The sequence below is a fragment of the Larus michahellis genome, chromosome 2 (assembly GCF_964199755.1).
Source record: "Larus michahellis chromosome 2, bLarMic1.1, whole genome shotgun sequence".
Taxonomy (NCBI): Eukaryota; Metazoa; Chordata; class Aves; order Charadriiformes; family Laridae; genus Larus; species Larus michahellis.
This window is the reverse complement of record NC_133897.1, coordinates 16844236-16868795: the sequence shown is the minus strand read 5'-3', so window position 1 is coordinate 16868795 and position 24560 is coordinate 16844236. Positions and strand designations below refer to the sequence as shown.

The window sequence follows — 24560 nt, the reverse complement described above, 5'->3', positions numbered from 1 at the left end:
TTTTAAAGAGTAAGTATGGAATGTAAAGTGCATCTATGGTTCCTTGATTGCCCATAGGCCTGAATTAAGGCAACCTCCTCTAGTTCTTGCACTTCCTTCTGCTTCTGGAAGGAAGGAAGTAGAGTTGTCTCTAACCAGATTTCAACTTACTCTAGAATGCAACCATTTAAGAAAAAAAATAAAAATAAATTAAAAAATCCCTCAATGAATAGGATTTAGCAATAGTCTTCCATATCCAACTCCCAAATACAACTAAGACATAACTACCTGTAGATATACCTCAGGGAGAAGAGGGTTGGGTTTGTTAGTGAGGGTCTGGGGGTTGTTTTTCAGTCTGTTTTTGAAAAGCAGCTGAATACTAAAACAGACATTAGTACACTGGAAACAAAACAGCTGCTTTGAGCTAAAGAGGAAATATCTCCTTTGAGAGAAAGGATGTCCACAGCTACGTCCTATGCCAAGGGAGAATTCTTTCAAGTGTGTCACCTACCATATCCAGGATAGATAGGGCGGAAGTTGATGCTTAAAAAAAACCAAAACAAAACATACACAACCAAGAGAAGCCATTAAAAATGGCTATTAAGCTGGTGTATTTATGAACTACATAGAGTGTATGCCTTTGGGAGAGGTCAAAGTAATCCCAGATTGAAAGGGTTCAAATTCTGATATACTGTGCCTGTAATCAATTTCTGAACATTTCCACAGGCATCAACTGTTGGGCATTTTTTTGTTTGTGTGGTTTTTTCCTATCATGAACAATCTTTTGAAGACAAATACTTAAATATTCATATTTGTATGTGGGAAAGCTTACTTGTATTAAGAAACACTGGAATAAGAGGTTAGAGACATCACATGATCATAACTTACACAGAGATAACTGGTCATGAAACCTATCAAGTGAAAAACATTATATGGAGACAATTAGACAAGAAAGTGTAGAGACTGAATAAGTGCACAGAGTTCAAAGATTTTCTTCTCTTTATTTAAACACAAATACATTTACAGCATGCAGGTATGTTAAAACTATATGGCGTCTTCCCCAAACCAATTGTTTTAATGCATCTTAAGTGTACTGAAGTTAAATCATATTCCACAGGTAGACTTGTCCTCTCATGTCAAATTTAGAATTACACACAGTAGTGAGTCAGCATTTAAGTTATGTAAATAATTTAGTTGTTCACCAGAAATAAATATTATTTCACCAAGTTCCTATCCTAAACCATCTTTTAAAAAATATGATCTAGAGGAACATAAAAATAAGAACCATTCAAAGACTGCAAGTTGAAACAGCAGTGTGAACATTCCCCATATAGACTGAATACTTTAATTTACAAAAAACAGTAATTGTCCTGTCTGGCTGACCTATGACAGCCAGACCAGAAAACAAAAAGGTTGTTGGTTGTTTTTGTTTTGTTTTTTGTTTTTTGTTTTTTTTTTCTTTTTACATTAAGAGGCAGTTCTTGGTAAACTTCATAAAAGGTTTAAAATAAAAAAAAAGTTTAAATATAAAAAGGTGATGTACACTGAGCTACAGGCTAGTTATCACTTAATCACTTAATTTTTTTTTTTTTTTTTTTTTTAAACGCAGCAATTTTCAGCACCAAAACCCATGATAATTACCTACAGGAATGAAACCCTCATTCACAGGCATGAGAAAAAAAATCCTGCTTCATTTGAATGTACTTTGAAGAAAGTGTGGTTTCTTGTTTTTATGATTGCAGATTAACAAATGAAGGTCTGAAAACCTGTAGTTAACATTGAGAAAGATAATGGACAGTGCTGTTTCCATTAGAAGAAACTGCATTCAAAGTAGTTTGCTGTTCCTTTGCTTTCCTCAGTGTGCTGTCTTTAATCGTGCTCTAAAACAACTGGAGGTTTGGAGTGTTTGGCAGCCTTAATGAACAAAACAGTCTTAAAAGCTGAAAACTCCAAAATAGTGAGATTTCTGACTGATACACTCAACCTTTCAAAAAAATCAAACTATTAAAAATTCAGACTACTGTAGATATAGAAAAAAGTAGTTCAAGGTCTAAAATCTTACTACACTCCATCCTAATACAAATATTTTGTCTATTTATAATATAAAAGTTGAAAGTGATTTGCTGTCTGAACAGTCACAGAGTCTCTGCTGTTTCCACAAGAACTGATGAATACCCAGCAAAAAATCCAAGCCAGCACACAAAGTGGTACCAACCGGGTCTGGAAAGCTAACTGAATTTTTTCAGGAATATTCAAGTTCCTTCTTTCTCAAAGACCTGGTAACTAATTTCTATCCAGAAGGCAGCTGTTCTAAAAATTATAGTGGCTAAACCCTATGAATAAGTTAGGCAAATTATACTACAAAATTTTAAAACCCAGATTCAGCTCTGTGGGAGTACTGGAGCTCAAAAACAACAACAACAAAAAAAAACAGTTTCATTTTGTTAGCCACTTTACAGGACTTTATTGCAAAGAGAAGAAAAATATTCAACAACTACTACTTTGGACATTTCATATACCTACTTACAAACAGATTACAAATACAATTCAGGGTAGCACTTTATTTTTATTTTTTTTCTTTTTTTAAACACATGTCTCTGGGATTTCCAGACACATCACTTTTAAAAAGTTATATCCTTTAAGAGTGTATCTGAATTCATTGGCCAGCTGCTGAAAAAAATTTAATTGAAAGTTAAAATTTTAGCCAAAAATTCCAGTACTGTGTACATAGTGGAATATCAAGTTAAACTTTAGATTGTGTTCATTTCACTATTATAAAATAGCAAAAGTGAACCATCACAGATACAGACAAATGGATAGACAGGCTCATCAAAACGAAGCAGAATGTTTTCACTCCACCAGACTGTACTGTGTGTAGAATCAAGAACAGGACAGACGGGATAATCCATTGACAAAGTCTTTTGTAAACTTAGGTTTACTCTTATTACTGTACAATATTTATCCTAAATTACCCGATAAACGGGCATTTAATCAGATAACAGTTAAACAGCCTTGTTCATATTGAACTTTTTAGTTCTGTGGTGTAGCGATCGCAGTGCCTCATGGCAGTTGTCATAAGCACACTTCAGTATTCTTACACTGTACAAATAAATTTAGTTCCAATGCTCTATGTAGCATTCCAAAAGAAAACTGTAATGTAGAGTGCCATTCTAATTCAGTGGGACACGTAGTGTTATGTGAAGTGATAAAAATGAAAGTATACTTAAACACTGTTGCACATTCCCTAGGACAATAAGATGTACACAAATTAAGCTAGAAAGTTTGAACTAAGATTTTCTCAATGTACATTCAGCTTGGCACAGTGCAGACTAAATTTAAGACATGAAAGACAAACTGTGTAATGAGCAGAGCTACACTTTAAGTAACATGTCATTTTTCAAGACGCCAAAATTGCACTCTAGTTGGGTTTTTTTGGGAATCAGTTAGCAGAATTTGTAGAAGGGGGAAGAGCTGTACAGGCCAGGTATAATTTATACATTTTCAAAAAATAATCCTACAGTCCCCAAAGGGAGAGATTATTGTCATGGAATGACTCCCTCTACATGATATCCAATCCTCATGCTGCATTTACTTTTCAGCAACTGTAAATGAGAAAAATAACAGAGTTAAGTGCTCGTACTTCATAAGCCAAAAAAGCCAAGTTATTTACATTTATAGTAGACCATATTCACTATTTACATAGCCTTTAAGAGCCCAATTCTTAGACCACTCAGATAAGTGCTAATAAAACATTTGCTTTAGAATAAGAAATTACTCAATGCAAAGCATTTAAGGAATGCTGCCTGTTACCAAAAAATTTACAGAATGGTAAAATGACCAGGTATCCAATCTTGATTTCCTTAACGGAGCAAACATTACAAACACAAATCAATTATAACCCAGCTCCATTTCCCATGGCTGTTGGTACTTTTCCAGGCCAGTGAGAACTGTTAGGATACCACCTACCAGCTCCTGCAAAGTTTTGACTTTGCTAGTTTGGGAAGATGAAGTGGGAACGAAGACATCATTTGACATTAATCATCCTAAGAGTTTGATTTGCATAGGGAAATAGCAATTTACCATCTCTGTATTTCCTTAATTTTTCCAGAATAATTTTTCAAATGGTGGTCTCCAAATGTAAAACAGCACATCATGTTCCTACTGTACCAAAAAGTTCTTCTCTAACCAGAAGTTCAGATGCTTAGTATCTGTATTAATCCTCAAAAAAAGTATAACAGACATTACTACAGAGAAAAATGATCCTGGCTACCTGAGTATTCCCAAGTTCAGAACAAATTCATAGTTAACAGTAAAATAAAGTCAAGAAAGTTTTGTTCCTTTACTTCCATAAGGGATAGGTTCTTCCAAAAACAAGATAGGAAAGTTGGAATAAATTGCAACCATTCTCCTGCCTTTAAGAGCTAAACTCTGCTTGGTTCTACGGCAATACGTAACATGGTGACATTAGAAGAATTCTATGAAAGCTTTACAACTGCTTAAGGGATTCTGTAAGCATATTACATGGGAGTTTTTTGGTGTGTTTGTTAAAAAGGTGTTCTAGCTAATACGTAGCAATTTTCCACTCCTTCATGATTTATCTACAAATAATCAAAAAAAAAAGTCAAAGTGCTAAGTCTCCCATTTAAATTCCCCAGGACCAACAGTGAAAGCTCTTTTCCAAAGTGAAATGCAAGCTCAAAATTTAGTTACTTATTGCCGATTATATCAACTATTATAAGTACTCTTAAAGAAGTATCAGACTAAATAGGCTCTCTTCAGTTAGAATTCCAGGCAACACCAGAACACATGCTAAAGTAGGCATCTAAAATAAATTGGGTCAATCATACTTGAAATGTCTCTACATCGACAGCTGAGATTGCTACTTGGACTACAAAGGCAATCTATCTGAAGAATAATTCCACCACAGCAACATAATCAAGAATCCATGCATTGCCAGGACCTTGCTCATTCAAGGTAAATGCTATTCAAAGTTAAAGTACATATTACTTCAACCTCTTATTTACCAAACATTACCAGGTACTCTAACTAGTACTACAGTCTGATTTTTCTCTAAATTGGAGAGAAAGCTTTGAAAAGTCAGCTAATAAAAAGAAACAAATGGAAACAAAGTTAACATAAGCTGCTCTGGAGCCCTTAAAAAGAGAAGCACCCAGGAATCAAGCATCACACCATCATTTTAGGAGTATTTTCGAACTCAACCTTAACTAAGATACCTTAACTAAAGGAATGTCTAAAAGACATTTATATGAATGCTCGAAAGTGAAGATGACAGAGACTGCAGCAAGGCATTACTGTTAGGTGACCAACAGACCAACTATAATGCAGATGTTAATTAAAAACCAGACATGATTCTGTGAGCAACTTAAGCATATTAAGTACTAGACTACATATAATTACTTAGGAGATTAAAGACATTTTCAAATAAGTGTATACACTAATTTTAATTACTGTAACTGTATTTTAACTAGGCTAGCATTTTAAATTTACTGGCTGAAGACATTAATTTTTCTGTTAAATACCTCCAAATTACTTACACGTGAAGGAGTGTGCAATTGTAGTAAGAACAGCGACAACATATAAGAATAAGGTAATTTTTTATTTCATCACTGAATGTTTTATAAGGAAAACCATATTTTTAAATTCTTCTGCCCACTCCTTTCCCAAACAGTAGCTGTTGGCTGTTATCTATTATCTTATTAGATATTACCTCCAACTGACTGTTTTCACGTTTTGTTCTACTCCATCAGAACAACTCCAGACTATCATTTTACAACAAACACCAGTTTTGTAACAAAAACAGCAGCAGCATTAGTCAGATGTACATGTATACTATTCCTCCAACTATAAAATTTTGTAAAAAAGTAAGTTAATCTGATTATTCGAGTAGTTTTATGCCACAGAATGAACCGTAACAGAACTAATACGAAGTGGTTTAATCATACATTTAAAAATCCTACAAAACAAACTTACACTTTGTCTTGCCGTCCTCCACCTCCACGCAGTGCAACTGGCTGGCTGTTCTGAGTGAACGCACCTCCACCACGAATTGCACTTGGATGAGTTGGAGAAGCTGCTGGATGCTGGCCAGGACGGATAGGCTTAGCTGCATGGAAAGAAACATGACTTACAAATATATACATCACAATTTTACCTTTGATTATTCCAATTTACTAATGCTTTATTTTACAGTATTCCAAGTGTAATAACCAAAACTGAATGCACTTTGAATAAGAAACAAGTTTAGGAGACGGTAGTCTGAGAACCTAACAGATTAGTATCAACTATAACATGCCCTGAAAAATAGACAAGGTTTTGCTTTTATAGTCCCTGTTAGAATTAAAGCTAGCAAAGCTTTTGATAATGATTATCTTCACATGTTATTATCTGCACACTAAATTTCCCTGTAAGAGTCCTATTTCTTGGCAAAAAGAACTCAAATAAAACACATCGCTAGATGAAGTTTCATGAGAGTTACGTTCCTGTAAGGAATCATTATATACCTTGCTGTATTTCCCACATCTATTTGATTGATAAGCTACTCTGCAAGTGGTTCTGCGTACTGATTACCCCACAGGTAACATTGCTTCATCAACTTCTTACCACCATATAAAAATAAAACCTTGCTCTATTACTGAATTCAAAACCAGTAGTTTTGACAGGTATTTCACAAGCTGCATACACTTTGATAAACAAAGTGTATTTTCAATGAGTTTTGCACTAGCTCTTAACAGGAGATGCACAACAGTATGACTTTACAAAGTTCTGTAATGTTAAACAGAAGCATTTAAAGTTTCATCAGGTAAGAGTGGATATAGAGTACCTATGGGGAGCAAACACACCAGAGAAATGCTTCTCAAGTTCTGCCTTATAGGAAGCTGATCTCCAGTAAGACATGTCTGTAGTTCAACTAGACATTTAAGTACAAGAGTCTGTGTACTTATGGTGAGCTCACTAGAGAATTCTGGTTGTCTTCTTGGAGACCACTTGATAGAAAAATAAGACAGGAAAGCACCCGTCTTCAGGCCACCACTTGAAGCAACCAAGAAAAAAAAAAATTATGACTTTACTCTGCAATAGCTCTTTGCACACTTACGGAATATGAGCGAAGTTTAACTGCAATGCTCATTTCAGTTGCATTCACAATTAACAGAAGCGTATTGATTACTGAAGTCCTGACACAGGACAACAAAAAGGCTGGAACACGTAGTTCTACAACAACAATGTAATAGGCACAGTTCAGTCCTCCACAGGTCACACACCCTCTTGGTCCTCAGCACTTTACAGCATAATGGCAGGTGGAGGACCAAGGGAGTACGACTGCCTTCCCACCACACAGTAAGAAATGCTATTAGCTACTACAGACTTCTGTTTTTCCCATGTTTTTCCCCTAGGGAGGGCTATCGAGTACTATCTGTTTTGGAACAAAGAACCAAAAAGGCAATTTGGGATATTAAAAGGTTAGTTGAGGGTTTCTGTCTGCCACAAGATCAAGAGACAGCAAGATGATTTTGTTGTTGTTCTTTAAGGTGATGGCTTAATCTCTCTCCTTACTTTGGAATACCTACTTAGCCTTTGAAATTCTTACGGAATCATGGTAAAGACCTAAGACTCGCATTCAGTGTTTTGTTTTGTTCTAGGAAACGGAACACACATTCAGGCTAGTATGCCTTTCCCAGCATGTACAAAAATCCAACTAGCAGGAAGAGACCCACTTAAATAAATAAAAACCCCAACCAACCATGCACCACCACCCACCCACCCTTACAGTATTAACCAAAATATAACTCATGGTAGAAAATACACTATGTTCACACATGCAGTTCTAACTAGGGTTGAAAGATCCATACATGCACAAAGATCAAAGAAATCAGGAGACAGATGAAGCTTTACAGGGCAAGGGATTCTTTACTAACCAATTTGCGCAGAATGTCCTCTTCTGGCCATATTCTTGGATCTCACAGCTTCCTTTATACGATCTACTTCTTGCTGATACCGTTTGCGATCACGAGAAGCATTCTCTTTGGCTTCCTTCAGTGCAGACTCCAAAGCTTTAACTCTTTCAGCTGTAGCTCTAAGTCGCTTCTCCAGTTTAGGAAGTTCACAGCGAAGATCTGCATTATCACGTACCAGCTATAAAAACGGAATCGATTATTTTCTTGGTATCTCTCCTTTGTGGGAAGAGCCAAACACCCTCCTGCCCCTCAACAGGCAAAGCAGTAGGGCTATTATATTATCTTTGCTTAAGCTTTTAGTAAATCTAATAGTTCATCTGTAAGATTGTCATTTGAAAATCAGTTACTGTGGAAGAACGTGCTCCCCAACATAGGCACTTAAAGTCTACATTCTTTTTCAGTCAGAGACAGACAGGCAAGCATCCCCCAGACTGATATACTAACTCGAAACACTAACTTGGATGTTCTTCAGTTTAAATGCAGCTATTTGGTTACATTCCCACATGCACATAAAGCTATTAATTTACTTTATAGGAAAACTTTAGTCTACCGTTTTATATCAAGAGACACAGTCAAGACATAGAAGTATTAAATTATAGAACAGTTACTTGATGACCAATATGCATTCAGTCACTTCTATAATAATGCACTTTAAGTAGTTTGTTTTCAATTAAAACTTGAAATTAAGCCTCATTGTACCTGCTTGTGAACCTTTGTAAGCTGTTCAAGATTATTCTCAAGAAAGGAGATCTTCTGTTTTTGTGCAGCGCTGCCTCCTGTATCATCCGAGTCAATCTCAGCACTCTGCAGTAACAAAGGCATGCGGAGGGAGAGAGGAGGCTGAGTACACATCTGAATTTGCACATTAAGATCAAGCCAGAAAAAATCACACCGCATAAAGATCAATTCCTAATTTAGTTTTAAACTGAAATTTATGTAGCATTCTCAGAAACCCCCATTTTCACTACAGCACCACATTACCTTTTTCACTCTAGTAGCCAGATCTTGAACAAACAGCTTCCGAAGATTGTGAAGAGTCTGAAGTTCTTTTGCCTACAGTTAAGGACAAGGAATAAAAAATGAAGAAAAAAAATTTAAAAATAGAACTCTGAAGGGCATGGGGGAAAGCAAGCAAGTACTGACATTTCCTTTGGAACATGTTCTGACTATCTTACCACAGTCTCTTCTAAACCCTTTAAATCTTGCCTCGCTTGTTCCCGTCTGTCCTGCATAACCCTAAAAGAGAATAAAATCATGCTGAAGATTGAGCAAGATTGGAAATGTTAATGTTTTAGGAGACTAGAGTGATAAACACTATATAGTACAAATGAAAAACGTTTTTCAGTTGAAGCCCTCAATTAAGAATGTAACCAACAGATGAAACAACACTCAGAAATCCACATGGAGTAGGACGGCAGTGGGGAAGTTGCAGGTGGAAAAGAGGGAAGTACTTTTAATATTGAAGCAATACAAACAAATACATTCAGATGCATAAATAAGTTTCTAGAATAGAATCGTTTAGGTCGGAAAAGACCTTTAAGATCATCAAGTCCAACCATTAATCTAGCACTGCCAAGTCCACCATTAAACCATGTCCCTAAAGAAAGGCTCTCGGAGACAGGCTCATTATGAATATTGAGAGAGATGATCTCCTACAAATGTTCTTAGCTCTGACCATCTCTTAGCTGAGATGACAAGTATCATGTGACACATTAAGGATTTTTTTTTTTTTCTTTGTTTTGTTCCCCCACCTCACCCCCAACACATTTGTTGTTGACTATGCTAGCTTTGGCAATCTCAGTTTACAGGAATATAACTTAATGGTTATCAGTTTACAGAGCTTCTGTATTGTTTAACATGCTCCTATTGTTTAACATGAAAGCATTTACTGCACTGCTAATGTTATCTCTCAGAATTATAAGGCAGTGCAATTACTAAAATGACAGGATACAGGAAAGGAATTTGGACTTGCTAAATAATTAAGCATTTGAGGTAATAAAATATTCTAAAGAATATCTCAGCATCCTCTCCATTTTCCTCACTGGAAAAGTAGTTCCAGGCATCTTAGACAACTCTACATAAAAAACCAACCAAACGAAAAGAATAAAGCGTGAATAATCCACACTGTTTCTGTCCTGTCATTTGCCATGCACACGTCATAAGACATACAATGGAAATAACTGGATTCAAAAAGGCTGGGGGAAGACACAGAACACCAAACTAGTTTATAGTCTTTTCCTGCAAGTCTTTTGAAAAGGAAAGTTTCTAACATAGCAAGTGCCTTTAAGGGATATATGCTATTCACAGTTTAGCCTGCAAACTGAAATAAGAAGCAATAGTGTGCTACATATATCAAGTGTTACAAGACAAGAAAACCTACTGTAACTAACATAGTGTTCGTAATCGTTGTGGCACATAAATAAATCAGAATAAGATGGATTCACAAGACCAGAGTACTGTTAAAATTTTAGTCAGTTAAACCAACATCGTATTTCACAGTAAGGCTAAATGAAAAAAAAAAAAAAGATAAAAGTGTTGCTTATTGGTTACCAGTACAAACCAATCAGGTCCCTCTGATTATTTCAAATTCTACAACAAAAACCTGAAAGCCACTGTGTGTTTTTAAACACAGCCAAAAAGCATGCACTTTTGAAAAAGTTTAAAGTATAATGAATTTCTTTACAGAAGTTAAAATACACATATGCCAGAAAGGGGTTGCTACTGATACTCTACAAACATTTTCAGGTTATTATGGTCAGATTTCTAGATGTCAAGAACTGTTTTTCAGCTTGCCCCTTGGATACTTACCTGCAAGCAGAATTCAATTCCAATTACTGCATTAACTTTTCAGTCTCTAATTCACTAATACACTGTTTTTAGTTACTCAATGAAGTATGCAGCTGTTTCATCTCAAGAATAAGCCAGTTAGAACCACCTAACTAGTTAAATCACACAAGAACCAAAAAAGAGTACGGGAACTATTACAAGCCTCTTCCAGTCTCAGAGCATGCAATTGAAGAGTTAATTACTCCAACCTATAGCATATTAACAAAGAAAAACTTCTGGCCTTCGTATCTTTCAATATTTTACTTCCAACTTTAAATATTAAGGCAGTGCAAAGGTTTCAGAAAAGCTAAGTTCAAGAAGGCTCTGAACACCCTCACTTTAACAAGCACATCATACAGTAAGAGCCACTTCTTCATATTAGGTTACTAGTTTTTTAACTGTAAGTGTTCCCACATGGATTTGTTTTATGCATGATTATCACTTACGTAAGTTCATGCAGTTTTCTACTTTTTTCCTGATCAGTTGCTTTCAACTTCTCATGCTCCACTCTAAGACGCTCCTGTTCAAGCATCATCTTCTGGTTTTGGCTGAACACAGAAAATACGTATTACATCAACTGAACCTGTCAGACATTATATTCGGTAAAGCAGCACAAGTTAGAAAGACACTGCTTGAGGAAACCCTTGCCACTTCCTTCCCCCCAAACTGTGCTTCTGTACTCACACAGTCCACAGATATTTGGCACTAACAAAACAATGACAATTGCTTACTCTTGAAGTTCAGTGATAAGTTTCTCCTTTGCATCAACTTCGTCTCTTAGGCTACTGATTTGTTTCTGATGTGTCTCACGATGACTCTGAATTTGCTGTTCCACAGCTTGCTATTAGAAAAAACAGTATGTATTATATGCTTTAGGAAGTCGCTATACTTCACTTTGGTTTAAAAAAAACAAACCCACAATGAAATTAACTTACCTTGACTTCATTTGCAGTTTGAACCTTATTTAGGTGCTCCTTCTCCATCTCATGGACTTTTTCTAGTAGGGATAGAGGAGAGAAAAGAAAGTAAGTTTCAGCCAGGTAACTAGGCAACCACAGGGAAGATGGTGTTAATTCCCCCTTCCCTTCCCAACACCTTAAAATTTGGGAAAGTTTCCTCTCCAAAGATCAATGAAGTCAGTAACATCCTTAATTTAATCCTATCCATAGCAGTTCTTTCAAACAGCATATGTGCTTTCCCATTGAGTAATTCTACATGTTCAGTAGCAAAAAGCCATTCTATAGCTCTGCTCTTCAATCTAAATAGAACAGAACAATTTCTTATTTATCACTATATACTTAAAATGGTGGTGGTGGAGGGTGGGGTGTAGGGAGGCAATTCCTACCCTGTGCTCGGAGTTGAACTAATTCTTCATTAAGGGAATCTACAGACTCTTCCAGTTGCCTTTTCTTCTGTTCCACATTCTGAAGATACTCAGTCAATGACTTGATCTTGGCTTCATGCTTGTAGAATGGAAAGATTCATTTACTTTGGAACTAGGTATCACAGAATTATATCCGCATAAACAGTTTATACTTATTTTTAAACAAGTAACCTGATCTCAAAACAAAAGTGGTGCCAACTCAACTTAAGAAGAATATGACTACTCAAGTAGATGTGTAATGCAGCCTGTAAGACAATGTCTTTATTCTGGATTGGAATGAAATACATTTTTGGCTGGGAGAAGAGATGTTTTGAATGTTAAATACTAATCAGAGGCATGAGAGTCCCACTGTATTTAGAAGACTGCACTGAAATATGCATCTCCTGGTTTAAAAAAAAGTGACCATCTGTATGTAAAACAAAATATAGAAAAACTGAAGTGCATACATAGTTTGCAATTTGCGGAGTTTTAGAAGTCACATTGTTAGAAAAGATCAGTAATTGCATTAAAAATGGCCTTTCTCACACTAGAAGTAAATTCAACCTACTCTGCAGCCTACTATAATCTTACTGTGCCAGTGCTACCTCTCCCACTTCCAACTTGCTGCATTACTAGGCAGAGTGCTCACTACCCACTGCTTCTGTAAGACTTGTATTTGTAAAGGATCCTGTGATGGAGAACATATGGACCCTAGTATTTAATACAAATGCTACAAAAGCAGGATCAGGCTACGGACATATTGCAGAAATCCTGACATCCCGTCACACAATTACTCAAAAGCATCCAAACTGAAAAGAGTATTGAGGATACATCTGAGTCTTGTGGCTGTTCCATTACAATGTACTTTGTTAGGTGCCAAGAAGAAATTGCAACTCCCCCCCCAGCAGGTTAATGAATTCAAAAGAACATTTAAGAAGTACAGCATAAAGAAACATTTACCTGTGAGATACGGAGCTGGCAGGCAGCCAACTCCTTTTCGTTTTCTTCCATTTTCTTATTGCTTTCTGCTTGTGTGCCTTCTAACTGTTTGCATCGTTTCACCATTGTTTTTACTTCAGATTTCATTTTACTAATGTACAGTCTCGCAACTGTGAATTCTTCATCTATCATGCCAGTTCCCTCAGGCTGCTGAGAAGTGCAGAGTGACACATTTAGAACACTCAGATAACAAAACAGAATTAAAGATGAGCTGGAGCGAACTGAAGTGCCCAGCACACATCCCCTGCCTCAACTGATAATGAGAGCATTTACACACCAAAACATAACTTTTAAGTTTTCTGATTGATTATTTAGAAGTTTGCACAAAGGCAATGAATCACTTGAAGAGGGAAATACATTTCACTATAGATTTATAACACTGCTTACATTCTTGTCCTACAGCGATCTTCTAGATTTATCTTTTATTTCAGTTCCTCATTCCATTTTTAACAAATAACATCTTGATTGCCACTGTAGGTCAGCATTAGATTTCCAAGATGCTGCTGTTGATTATGAACATTTCATATGGTAGTTTAACATTATGAATGAAGACAGAAAAAAAATCATACCTGCTCTTCAAATTCTGTTTGGGAATTGATAATTCACAGCATAAGCAAGGGATAAGCTTATTCCCAAGTTATTGATATACATGAGGCTTTTTATGGTGGTTATTTTTACCGTACTAAGAAAACTGACCCCACCTATCCACAATGTATGTGCATAACACATGGCATTAAAAACTGCACTAATTCTTACCTTGACATCATTATTTCCTACAGCAATTCCTATCTCTGCAAGATCTTTTAGTAAAGAGGCCATCATCTCCGTCGCTCGTTTCTTCTGATGGTTGGTCATTTCTTTAAGTTTCTGAAGCTCAGCATCTATACTGGCTAGGGTGACCTACAGTAAAAGAAGTTATACTTCAATAAACAAAACACACTCTTGATTTTAGAGCTACTTTCCTATTATTTATTTAAATACAGCAACATGTAGTTGCCTACTAAAGTGTCCCGGTTTTATGCCTAATACCAGATTGGTATCAATCTATGTGAATACACCGTATGGCAAAAATTTAGAAGCCCTAGAGTGATGGTGTTTCTTCTGAAAACAAAATGTGAACTACTGGGGAGAGAGGCCTTCAGCTCATGAAAGATAATCTTACAACTCCACAATAAAATTCACATCAACCTTGCTAAACAGCATTCCGAATTATATATAGTTAAATATTGCAGAAGATTGCATTTATGAGATAAAGGTAATGGACAACAAGTCGAACATTTTTCACCATATTTTGGTAAAGGAAAATAATTTCATCTTTACCTGCACAGCTTTTAACTCTTTCCTACTTGCATATCAAAAAATGGCACCCAGTTTGGAGAGTTCATAAGCACTACACTTACTCTACAGCAGTTTTTCAGCTAGCTTGAGCTGCTGTGGTTGTAACGGCTGCAGCTCAGCAGCCTGCATACTCAGAAGTTGTCTGCTCTCTCTTCTCCAGTTTTAAAAAAAATGCCTGAAGTTTTACAGTAGGGAAGTTTCAGCCAGTGATGCCAAAGGATGGTTACTGCATGGGTTAGCTGTGACAGACTGAGAACACTGAAATGTTTTTATTTTACTACATCTCAGAACAGTTGTTGCTTTCTCGTGGATTGAGTTATTCATGACACTTAATGGACATTAAAAGTTATAATATCTAGAATCACTTGATTATCTAAAAGGAACTATGTATAAACAAAACAAAAAGAAAACAAAAAAGCCAAACCACGCACTTCAGAATCATACACAGATACAGCTACCCTATTCCACCAAGTTTTAAGTGCTGCTCATAATAGGAGGACCAAAGACCATCTGACTTTCAGCCAACCTTAAGAAGATCTAAGTAACTAATGAAGATTACTCAGCTCAGAATACGTGTAAGTTTAAAGATAGGTTTCATGATCTTGTGAATGACAATTTTAATGCCAGTGTTGTATCTAGTCAAATCTTACTAAGTAAAAACTGAAAGCCACATTGACTAGAAGACCCAGACCCACTCAGTTTTCATCTTCAAGAACAGAGAAGAATGAGACTTCCACCACCACATATTCTGCTGCAATGCCAGCAAACAAGCTGGTCCTTTCCAGTACTTACAATTTTAGGATAGTGGGTAGAGTATTAACTGTTTAAAATTGATTGAAGTCTGCCAAATTATTGGCTACCAAAACTGTCAGTCAATTCAGAAAATATGCAGGCATCTGAGGAGGTGTATGGTATTCATCCTGCAGGACTGATGCTGCATCTGTATTTTAACCAGGGCTATCTTTTGGAATATGTCCTCAGTATTCAGGACTACTCCCTTCAGAAAGTAAAATCAACTGCCTGTTTTTGAAGGCATCAAGATAAGTTATATTTTACATGCCATAAATACACCATGCAAATACACATTCCTTTCAAGAAAAACTCACTCTAATTTCAAGATTGGAAGGAGCAATTCTTAAGGGAAGATTACCCCAACTGCACCAGAAAGACAAACAAAATTGAGTCAGGTCACCAGCACATAATGAAAGTGTTAGCTTCTGATATCTAGGATTTCTCTGAATACTCTTCAGGTAGTAAAATCCCATAGGTACTAAAAAGATGAGCGCTATCAAGATCAATATACACTGTGCATTTTCCTGATGCTTACTGGTTTTAGAAAATCATCCTTTGCTAAAACTAGAAAAGTTTTAGACTTAAGCTCCCATTTTCCCTTGGGAAATATCTTTAAATGACTTCAAGCAAGAAATACAGGTAAGGCAAGAAGAGTTACGTCGAAGACTGTCAGTAATTTCTTATCCCAATTCCGTACCGATTTTTGATTGAGTTCATCACTAAGCAGTTCGTATTCCTTTGCCTTATCTTCTACTTCCTGAGACTTCTGATCATAATTGACAGCTAATTCTTCAAGGGCTTGTAGCACCTCTTTCACTTCCTCTTTAGAGGCATCGTTTTCAGCCTGAAGGCGATTCAACTCTGCTTGCAGGTTGTCTTGGTCCCGTCTGGTTGATGCTAGAAGCTGCAACATTGATAGAGATTTAATGAAAATTACAACAAATAATCATCACGAAAGTTCCATGTGTAAGTTGAATCTTCAACCTTTTAGCTACTACAATCGCTTATATCTACATTTTTAGTGTCTAACATCATGCAATAAGGATGTCGAGGACAGGTACAGTGAAAGTATAATGAATAATTACATTTATCATCTGTATCCACAGTTCTTTAGCTTTTAAAGTATTTTTAAAATGGAAGCGATTACAGATCAAGTGCAACTGGACAGCAACTGGAAACGTACACAGAATACTGCAAGTTCTCAAAAAGGCCGCTGAACACTACTCATGAGTCTGAAATTGTCACCAGGCTGGGCACTACGCTTCCGGCATTTTCACACTATTAGCTGCTGAAGAATAACTAGACAAAGTGAACAGTTGCTAAAGAGGCAGATTTATTTATTGAAGTAAGATCAAACAGTAGCTCCAACTTCCCGAGTCCTCAACCCAGTTCCTTCTTGCCATGTACACAAAGATTACTATTTTTTAAATCTTTGTGCTATATAGAATTATTTTGTCTAATATCTTGGCTAAATGAAATTAGCCATTTCATTATTAATAGGTATTTCACCAATTTAATTAAGTTACATAACTTGCAACACGTGCAAACAAATTGTTTGAATATTCTAGCGAATATGGTTTGAAGTAACCCATAGATACTTCCTTTTTCATTATGGGCCATTACATTTCGCTCCTCCTCCTCCTCTCTCTGTACAGCAACTGATCAAAAGTAAACCTTAAAACAAATTTCTTACAGTAAATCAAGGTATCTTCGGTTTTGACAAACTGCTAACTTTGCACGGGGAAAACCGTCGATGTCTTTGCATAAAATGTTTCAATTCCTTCAATCTTCATGGATACTTAAAGTTCAGGTAAACTGGTTTAAGTTTAGCAATTAGCTCAGTCTAAGTGGGAGGAGAATGAATAGGCAGAGCATTTAGATAAGGAATAAAAGAGAACTATTGTACAGTAGTAAGCCACCATTCTACTCCCTAGTCATAAACTGTGACCTATTCAGAACATCTCCAATTTCTTTAAAGGAAAGAAACAAAAACAGAATAAAGATGCAAGACTGAAACTCACCTCTTCCTGATCCAACATTTGTGTTTTCAGTTTTTCTACTAGTTGGCTCTGCTGATTAATTTCTTCATCCTGCAGTTGAAGTAAGTCTGTGTTCAATAAACTGGCAAATACCACTCAGGAAAAATAATCTAAGAGACAGCAGATGTTAGGCATCTAACTTTTCAATATTCTGAGACAATTATACAACTGAAAGCAATAAAAGTAAAAAAAAAAAAAAAAAATGCTTTTGATTTCACCGCCTGATCTATTAGGCTCTTAACTTGGCATGTATGTGTAAAACACCATGCTTCAAAGACAAAACTCCTGGGCTTTTGCAAGTCTTCTCCAAGTTGTTCTAACTTCCAAGAAACAATTAGGATTTAATTAAGAGATTTTTTCCTCTCCAAATGTAGTACTACTGCTTAAATTTAAAATTATGTTCAAATAAAATACACGTAACTTGGGAGGTAAAAACTGCTGTCTTCAAATTACTCATTTTCCTGCTTTCTCATTATTTCCCTTCTTCTGGTTCAGTATTATTACAAACAATCAGCTAGGAATGTTCTACACCCAGAAAGCTGAAATACTGTTGAAGATTCTCATTAATGTTTCCTTCCTAACTTTCATTTTTATCATGTTTTCTATGTACTGATACTTTAGTTTTCAGGACATTTTTTATTAGTTTCATTAAAGGAGGGAGAGTAACTAAGAAAGGATGCTCACTTAGGACTAAAATAATACAATTTTGATTTCTCTTAATCAGAGCTTCGCAGTTAGAGTAGGCGTTTCCAGCAAATATTTAAGCAAGCTGTACTGACAAATGAAGATTGGCAAATTAAATATTATATAATATAGCTCAAGATATATTTCCAAGAGGTCTTACATTAAATAAGAATAGCATACCTTGTCATCCAGTTGTTTGTACAGTTTGGCAATTTCTTCCTCACATTTTCTTCTCTCAGCATCAGTGAAATTGCCAGTTACTCCAATTGTGGTAGCTGGTTTATCATTAATAACAGTAATATCCTTGTCCACTGCAAAAGCTTCTAAGTTGGCCTTCTCCTTGTCAAACTGTTCATCAACTGGTACAGTCTCCCCTTGAAGAAAAGAATATACTTGGTTTTAGTAGAGTCAGACATGAAGTATTTTCCACAAACTTAGCCTTGAGCAGTATTACACGCTCCCTACTAACAGTACTGCGCCACAGTTAGTAAGCCATCAAGTTCACACGATTAACTGGTAAAAAACCCATCAATCACTAGATCATCCAAACTATTTCCTGCTTACCACAGAACACTGTATTTCACCCAGTTACTCTATGAGCTCCACATCTCACATCAAACTATCTTCCAGAAAGGCACCTAACTTGCCCTGAAGACGGAAAATCCTTTCTTTTCCCTTGGCAGTCTGTTTTGCTGGGTAGCCATATTTACTTTAAATTGCTTTGCTTCTAATTTAAAATATTTGTTCAGTTACACTTTTATCCTTTTTTATTCATTAAACCTCTTCTGATAAGAACACTTTACTGACTTTGCATAGAAAGAATACCACACACACTAATCAAGGCACTTCTCTGGTAAACGAAACTAAATTCCTTAGCACCTTATTACAAAACATGTTATGCAGTCCTTGAATGGTATGGGCTCTTTCCAACACTCCAGTACCTCGTGTCAATATTCTGGAAGAACTATACTTAACATTTCAGGTGTGGCCTCATACCGTCTCTATAAAAGATTCAAAAATAAAAAAAATACCACATCTCACTAAACTTACTTAAGTGAGCCCGTTTTTCTCAGATTTACATCAGGCTGTGGGGCAGTTGTTTACAGGATTGTAAAATCGTTTTCTGTAGCTGCCAAACTCCAGAATACATCTGCAAGTATGACCTGTGTTCCTCCATTCCTGAATTTAAGGCTTCATATTTAACTTGCATTTTGCCAGACATTTCAATAGATAAGTCAATTATTCAGAAAGAAAAGACGGGGTGGGTTTTTTGCCTATTAATATGTTTAAGTTTTAAACAAAGATAAGATCTTGTGATATTGATTTGAATTAGAGAACCAAACCAGAGGAAATTTTACTCAGTTTCTGCATTTATAATTAATATAATTTTTTCTCCCCCAAAATAAAATTTTTTATAGTGTATGTCACTCTTCTTCTGTAGTAAACTAAGCATTGAAGAACCTAATATCAACATACTTCCAGAAATTTTTGCCATTATGTGATTATTAGAAGCTGTTCCAGTTGCAATATAGTGAAAAATATGAAGTTCCTATGTCAGCTTATTATCCTTGCTTTAATATTCCTACTACTGTCTTGCATAGTGCTCTCAGTTATTTTTGGTATCCTAATTACTAAGTCAGCCTCTATCATCTTCCCTAAAGTTTGCAAAATAAGAATATAATTGCTTCTCACCATTGCGCCATCTGTTGAGCTCATTTTCTAGCCACTGTATGGTGTTACGGAGAGTCTTGTTTTTCTCTTTTTCCTTCTCATACTTTTTCTTCCATTGTTCTGCAGTGAGCTCCACATTGACACAGACTGTGTTCTTAATGGTCTTTGCTCTACATAGAAACAGCAAAAAACTCTGAATTTTATTTTTTAAAGAAAAGAATTAAAGGCTTTTAAATAAAATTTCTAAGTATCACAGTAAAAGCGTAAACAATTCCCACCTCTTCTAAAAGCTTACTTCTACTCCCTACCAACTTACTATTATTTCAGTTAGATTGATACAACTATTAATGGACAGAGCAATAAAATAAACTTTGGGAAGGCTGAAAAATCCAGCTGCATACTTTCACCTGAAAGAATTCCAGTCAAGACAGTGCACAGCTTTGAACAAAGAGTAGCATTCATCACACCTAGCAAATATTTCTCCAACAGAGAGCATAATAACTTTGAGGGTGTAAACCATCAAGCTTATTTAAGAAACAGCCCACTTCAACCTAAAAATCCAGCTGTTGGATCTCCATTACCCAAAATGGTGTACAAGCTATAAAGTTCAGATTGATTGTCTACGTTCAGTCAGGCAAGTCTCATCTGAACACATTAACTTTGGAGATGAAACTACAGGCACTAATAATATATCCTCATGAAGTTAATGTGCAGTTTTTACTTTAGTGCCACACCTCACTTACCTCAGCAATTCTTTTGTATAGTCTCCTACTACTAAATACCGTCCCCTCATCCCTGCCCCCAAAGATGAAAACAGGAAAAAAGTTTAATGGTAGTTACAAACTTTTCCCCCCCATAATATGACTCCTGTAAGCATCTTTCTGCAAAGTCTTATTGGGATTGATTACTACTAAAAGCCAAATGATTTCCTACTAAGTTATGTGATACTTATCTAGCCTTCAGTTACTACAGCTGCAGGTTTCGGCATAAATTTAACACCTCTAGAAGCCTGAATTAATATACCAGACTAATTATGGTAGCTGATAAAGAAGTGTAATCTATTAACTTCTGATGAAGTCAAGAACATGAGGCAGTGAAACTAGAGCTACAGCTGGAAGACACCTCCCAATAGCTCATTCAAGGAGTACTAATAGAAAAGGACAGGACCTCCTAGATTCTGAGAAGAGACCAAAAAATTCCACTGTTGCAGAATGCAGTCATTACCCCACACCCACTAACTACAGAACTTCTTAAAACCTTGGCAGAATATGTGAAGTCATTTAGACTACTTTCCATAACAAAAATCTTAGAAAAAAAGAGTAGAAAACTATCTTGTTGAATTAAAGTGGAAGAGGTAAGCTAACAGAAAACCAGATGAACTAAATGAAATGCTGACAGCTTTTGTAGTAATGTGCTCCAGTAAATAAAGTGATTAAATCTACAGGTCAGGAATTGGAGTATTAAAATGAAGCACTAATAACAGAGTGGCAAAGAAGAGACACCTAACAAAATACTAAATTTTAAATGGGTACTTATAAATTCAATTACAAATGACACAGGAATTTAGAAGTATTAGCTCAAATGTTACTGGAATGCTAGATACAGTGAACAGAACAACAGATGTAATTCAGCACGCTGTCAAAGAAAGGTTGGCAGAGGACAGGCTCTTCCAGCACATAAAGGATTCAACTTAATAGGGTAAAATTCATTCCTCCCTCCTTCCGCTTAAAGAAAACAAAAAAAAAAAAAAGAAAAAAAGTCATTTACTCACCTTTGGCCAAACAGAAGAGTAGATTTAGTTTCAGACTCATTGTATGAAGATGGAGAACAGCAAATAACAATAGTGGTTCTGCAATTACCCCCTAGTGAATCTTGAAGGATTCTGGTCATTTTGCTATCACGATATGGAACATAAGTCTAGGAAGAAAATGGTTAAATGAATCAGTCACAGTTTTTCAGCATATTATTTAATGTGAAACAAGAGCTATGCTTTTGCTAGGTATAACTTCCAAAGACATTAAATTCTATTTTAATTCACAAAACATAAGACTAAACATGTATGGGATGACATAAAATCGTACTTCTGTGTTTGCTAACTTCTAGAGTACAAGAAAAGTGTCAGTATGATGCTTAGGTCCCTCAACATTAAATGTGTGTCAATACAGTATAAGAATAACGGCCAACCGCAATGCATTGATGCACTCAGAATCATAGAGTTGTCTAGGTTGGAAGGGACCTTTCAGATCATCAAGTCCAACCACCTAACACTGACAAAACCACCACTAAACCATGTTGCTAAGCACCACGCCTACAGGTCTTTTAAATACCTCCAGGGATGGCGATTCCACCATTTCCCTGGGCAACCTGTTCCAATGCTTGAGAACCCTTTAGTTTAAAAGATTCCACATATACCACTGAGATCAGTAAAGAATTTCTGCGTAATATCGTATTCAGAGATGCAATCCTTTAACCTTGAAGTATAAGAATACAGAAGAGAACACTTACACTGCTTTCAGCCAAAGCTGAGATGACGTTTCCAAGAGCAGACAAAGACTTGTTGATGTTCTTAGCCTCATCCAGCACAGCACCTTCTGCTCCAGTTTTACTAACCTATACAATATTTCAGTAAATTACTAAATGCATCTTCAAAAAACACGTTCCACATTTAATATAAAACTTGAGTAATTTTCCCGCTTTTAAGTCAGTCTCCCTGACTTTATGAGGCACTCATAAGCAAGTTGGATTACAGGTAAGCAAACTCCTCCTCAGACTCCGTCTCTGATTCACCATCAATTTTTCATTCAAAACTCAGTGTTTAAAGATATATCTGATTTTTTTAAACTGAAGTGAATATTTTCCCTGCAAAGTATGCCGTTTCATAGAAGACAAATACACAGTTAAAAATTTCTATGAAATAAACAACTTCAAAAGTTTTCTGAAGTTTGATAAAGTCTGAAATCCTTAGAGTAAAAGGAAATAAGTGTTATAAGTAATTTACAATATCAAAGCAACCAAGAGTTAGAACTTTGTTTTAGTAAGAAGCTCTATATAGTTTGTCCAGAGGTCATCCTTAAAACAAAACACAAAAAAAAACCCCAATAAAAACAAACAACAAAAAATACCCCAAGAAACAAAGAAAACCCCACAACAACAACAAAACAACAATCAAAAACCAAACAAACCACACACTACCACTCTCCCCCACCAACCCCCCCCCCCAGAAAATACAGCAGAGTCTATATTAGCAAGAAATTGTGAGAACAGATTTTAGAGGCTGAATCTGGCCTAGAGGAATGCTGTAGGAACTTATCAGCAGAAGTGTGAAAAAAAATCTACCCTGACACCATTTGATTTACCTTAGCTCTTCTGCCACAAGGGCGGAATTTGACTTACAGTTCAATAACCCTCCCTTTTCTGTTCTTCTCACCAAGCAGTGATCATGACTACAGCTAAGCAATTCTCTTTGCTGATGTCTAAAGCAACCGAAGAAAAGGCATCAAAAAACCTCATGGACTTCAAAAAGACTGGGACAAGTGCAAAAGCAAAGTTTGAAATAAACAGTGAAAGGAAAAAAGCTACAGAGAAAGGATACCTGCAAACCAGCCTTTTTCTTTAACCCTGTTCTCACTTTAATGCTTCATTTCATTCTCATTAAAAAAGAGAGACCACTACTATGAAACACATTTCAGAATAAACACAGGATCAGAGACAATAATAAAGCCACAGAACAATGACACGAAGAATGACAACAGCAAGCAGAAAGGACTGAAAAAGATGGGTATTGCCCCAGAAGCAAAGATGAACATAAGAAAAGAACATAAATCCAGCACTTAAAAAGCTAAATTACAGTCTATAAGTGATACAGAATAGCCAAAACAATACATAGTTCCTTCCTTGCTTTAAGCCACCAACACAGGAAAGAAAGCTGTCATTTTAAACAATGTTAATCAGAATTTCAAATTAAGAAACTTAGTAACACTAAATAAGAAAATTCAGATATTTCACATCCATAAAACTCTTTTTATTCCAGTACCAGGCTACCCAACAGACCTGTACAATTTTTCGCTCTCACAGATACTGAGACTGAAATCTAGCCTATTTCCCCATGTTATTCCACATTTACAAACCCTTACTGAAGAAATGCAGATCAGCTTAAAGAGGTAGTATCTAAAAGCCAACCCAGACTAGGATTCAGAAGCCACATTTCAAAGTCAAAATTAAAATGCTTCAGAGATGACAACCGAACAATCCGTGTTGCATTAACGTAAAATATTTGACTGTAAAGAACAACCAGAGGTTTCCAAAGCAGAAAAAGAAATTTAGAATTACCTTTTCACTACCTGCCAAGTCCACAAGGTAAAGTTTTCCACTTAGTTTCTGTTCTGTTTGAGTATTCTCTTGTTTTACATTAATAAGAAAAATACTATGACTTCTGGAGCTGTGTTCATTCATATCTATAATCCAAAATATATAAATTGTCAAAAATATTTGTACAACCAAACTAACATAACAAAACAGTATCTTCAAAGAGTGAAGTGACAGATCTAAAGCTCATAAAAGCATATAGAGCAATCTCTGAATGACAATAAAACTGGAGGCAGCAAAACCAATAGTATTGTCTAATTGAGTAACAAAGATCCAGTCTCCCTTGAGCTTCTATTAATACCACATAAGCTCACAGATAAGATCTGCTAGCCTGTCAACTATGGATTTCACACATTTAATTTACTTTATTAGAATGGAAAGCACACTTACATTCTGATACAGAACATAGTTTGGTTGGGGTTTTTTTTGTAGCTTTACGAAGTATCCCACTTTACCCTTTTCAAATTTCAACTAGGTGGCTGTAACCTTTCACCCCTTTCTGGTTTAAATACCTACTGCTCCCTCTGCTGT

The 24560-nt window shown here is 36.0% G+C and overlaps 1 protein-coding gene across 4 annotated transcripts in view; it reads right to left on the bottom strand.

Moving 5' to 3' along the window:
- Nucleotides 1-2525: 2525 nt before the first annotated feature.
- Nucleotides 2526-24560, bottom strand: part of KIF5B (kinesin family member 5B) — a 35805-nt gene continuing 13770 nt past the window's right edge. For 2 of the 4 annotated variants that reach the window (XM_074574263.1, XM_074574265.1), the window contains 19 exons: nt 23994-24118; nt 22170-22274; nt 21436-21581; nt 19686-19834; nt 18174-18367; nt 17292-17360; nt 15968-16174; nt 13897-14040; nt 13102-13290; nt 12124-12241; nt 11714-11775; nt 11510-11619; nt 11225-11326; nt 9128-9188; nt 8934-9005; nt 8652-8756; nt 7914-8130; nt 5971-6103; nt 2526-3581 (listed from right to left, as the gene is read on the bottom strand). In XM_074574263.1, the coding sequence (XP_074430364.1) occupies nt 3575-3581; nt 5971-6103; nt 7914-8130; nt 8652-8756; nt 8934-9005; nt 9128-9188; nt 11225-11326; nt 11510-11619; nt 11714-11775; nt 12124-12241; nt 13102-13290; nt 13897-14040; nt 15968-16174; nt 17292-17360; nt 18174-18367; nt 19686-19834; nt 21436-21581; nt 22170-22274; nt 23994-24118 (2315 nt within the window). In that variant the 3' untranslated portion in view covers nt 2526-3574. The remainder of the gene's footprint in view (nt 3582-5970; nt 6104-7913; nt 8131-8651; nt 8757-8933; nt 9006-9127; nt 9189-11224; nt 11327-11509; nt 11620-11713; nt 11776-12123; nt 12242-13101; nt 13291-13896; nt 14041-15967; nt 16175-17291; nt 17361-18173; nt 18368-19685; nt 19835-21435; nt 21582-22169; nt 22275-23993; nt 24119-24560) is intronic. The other 2 variants (XM_074574264.1, XR_012585429.1) reach the window with 2 other exon arrangements.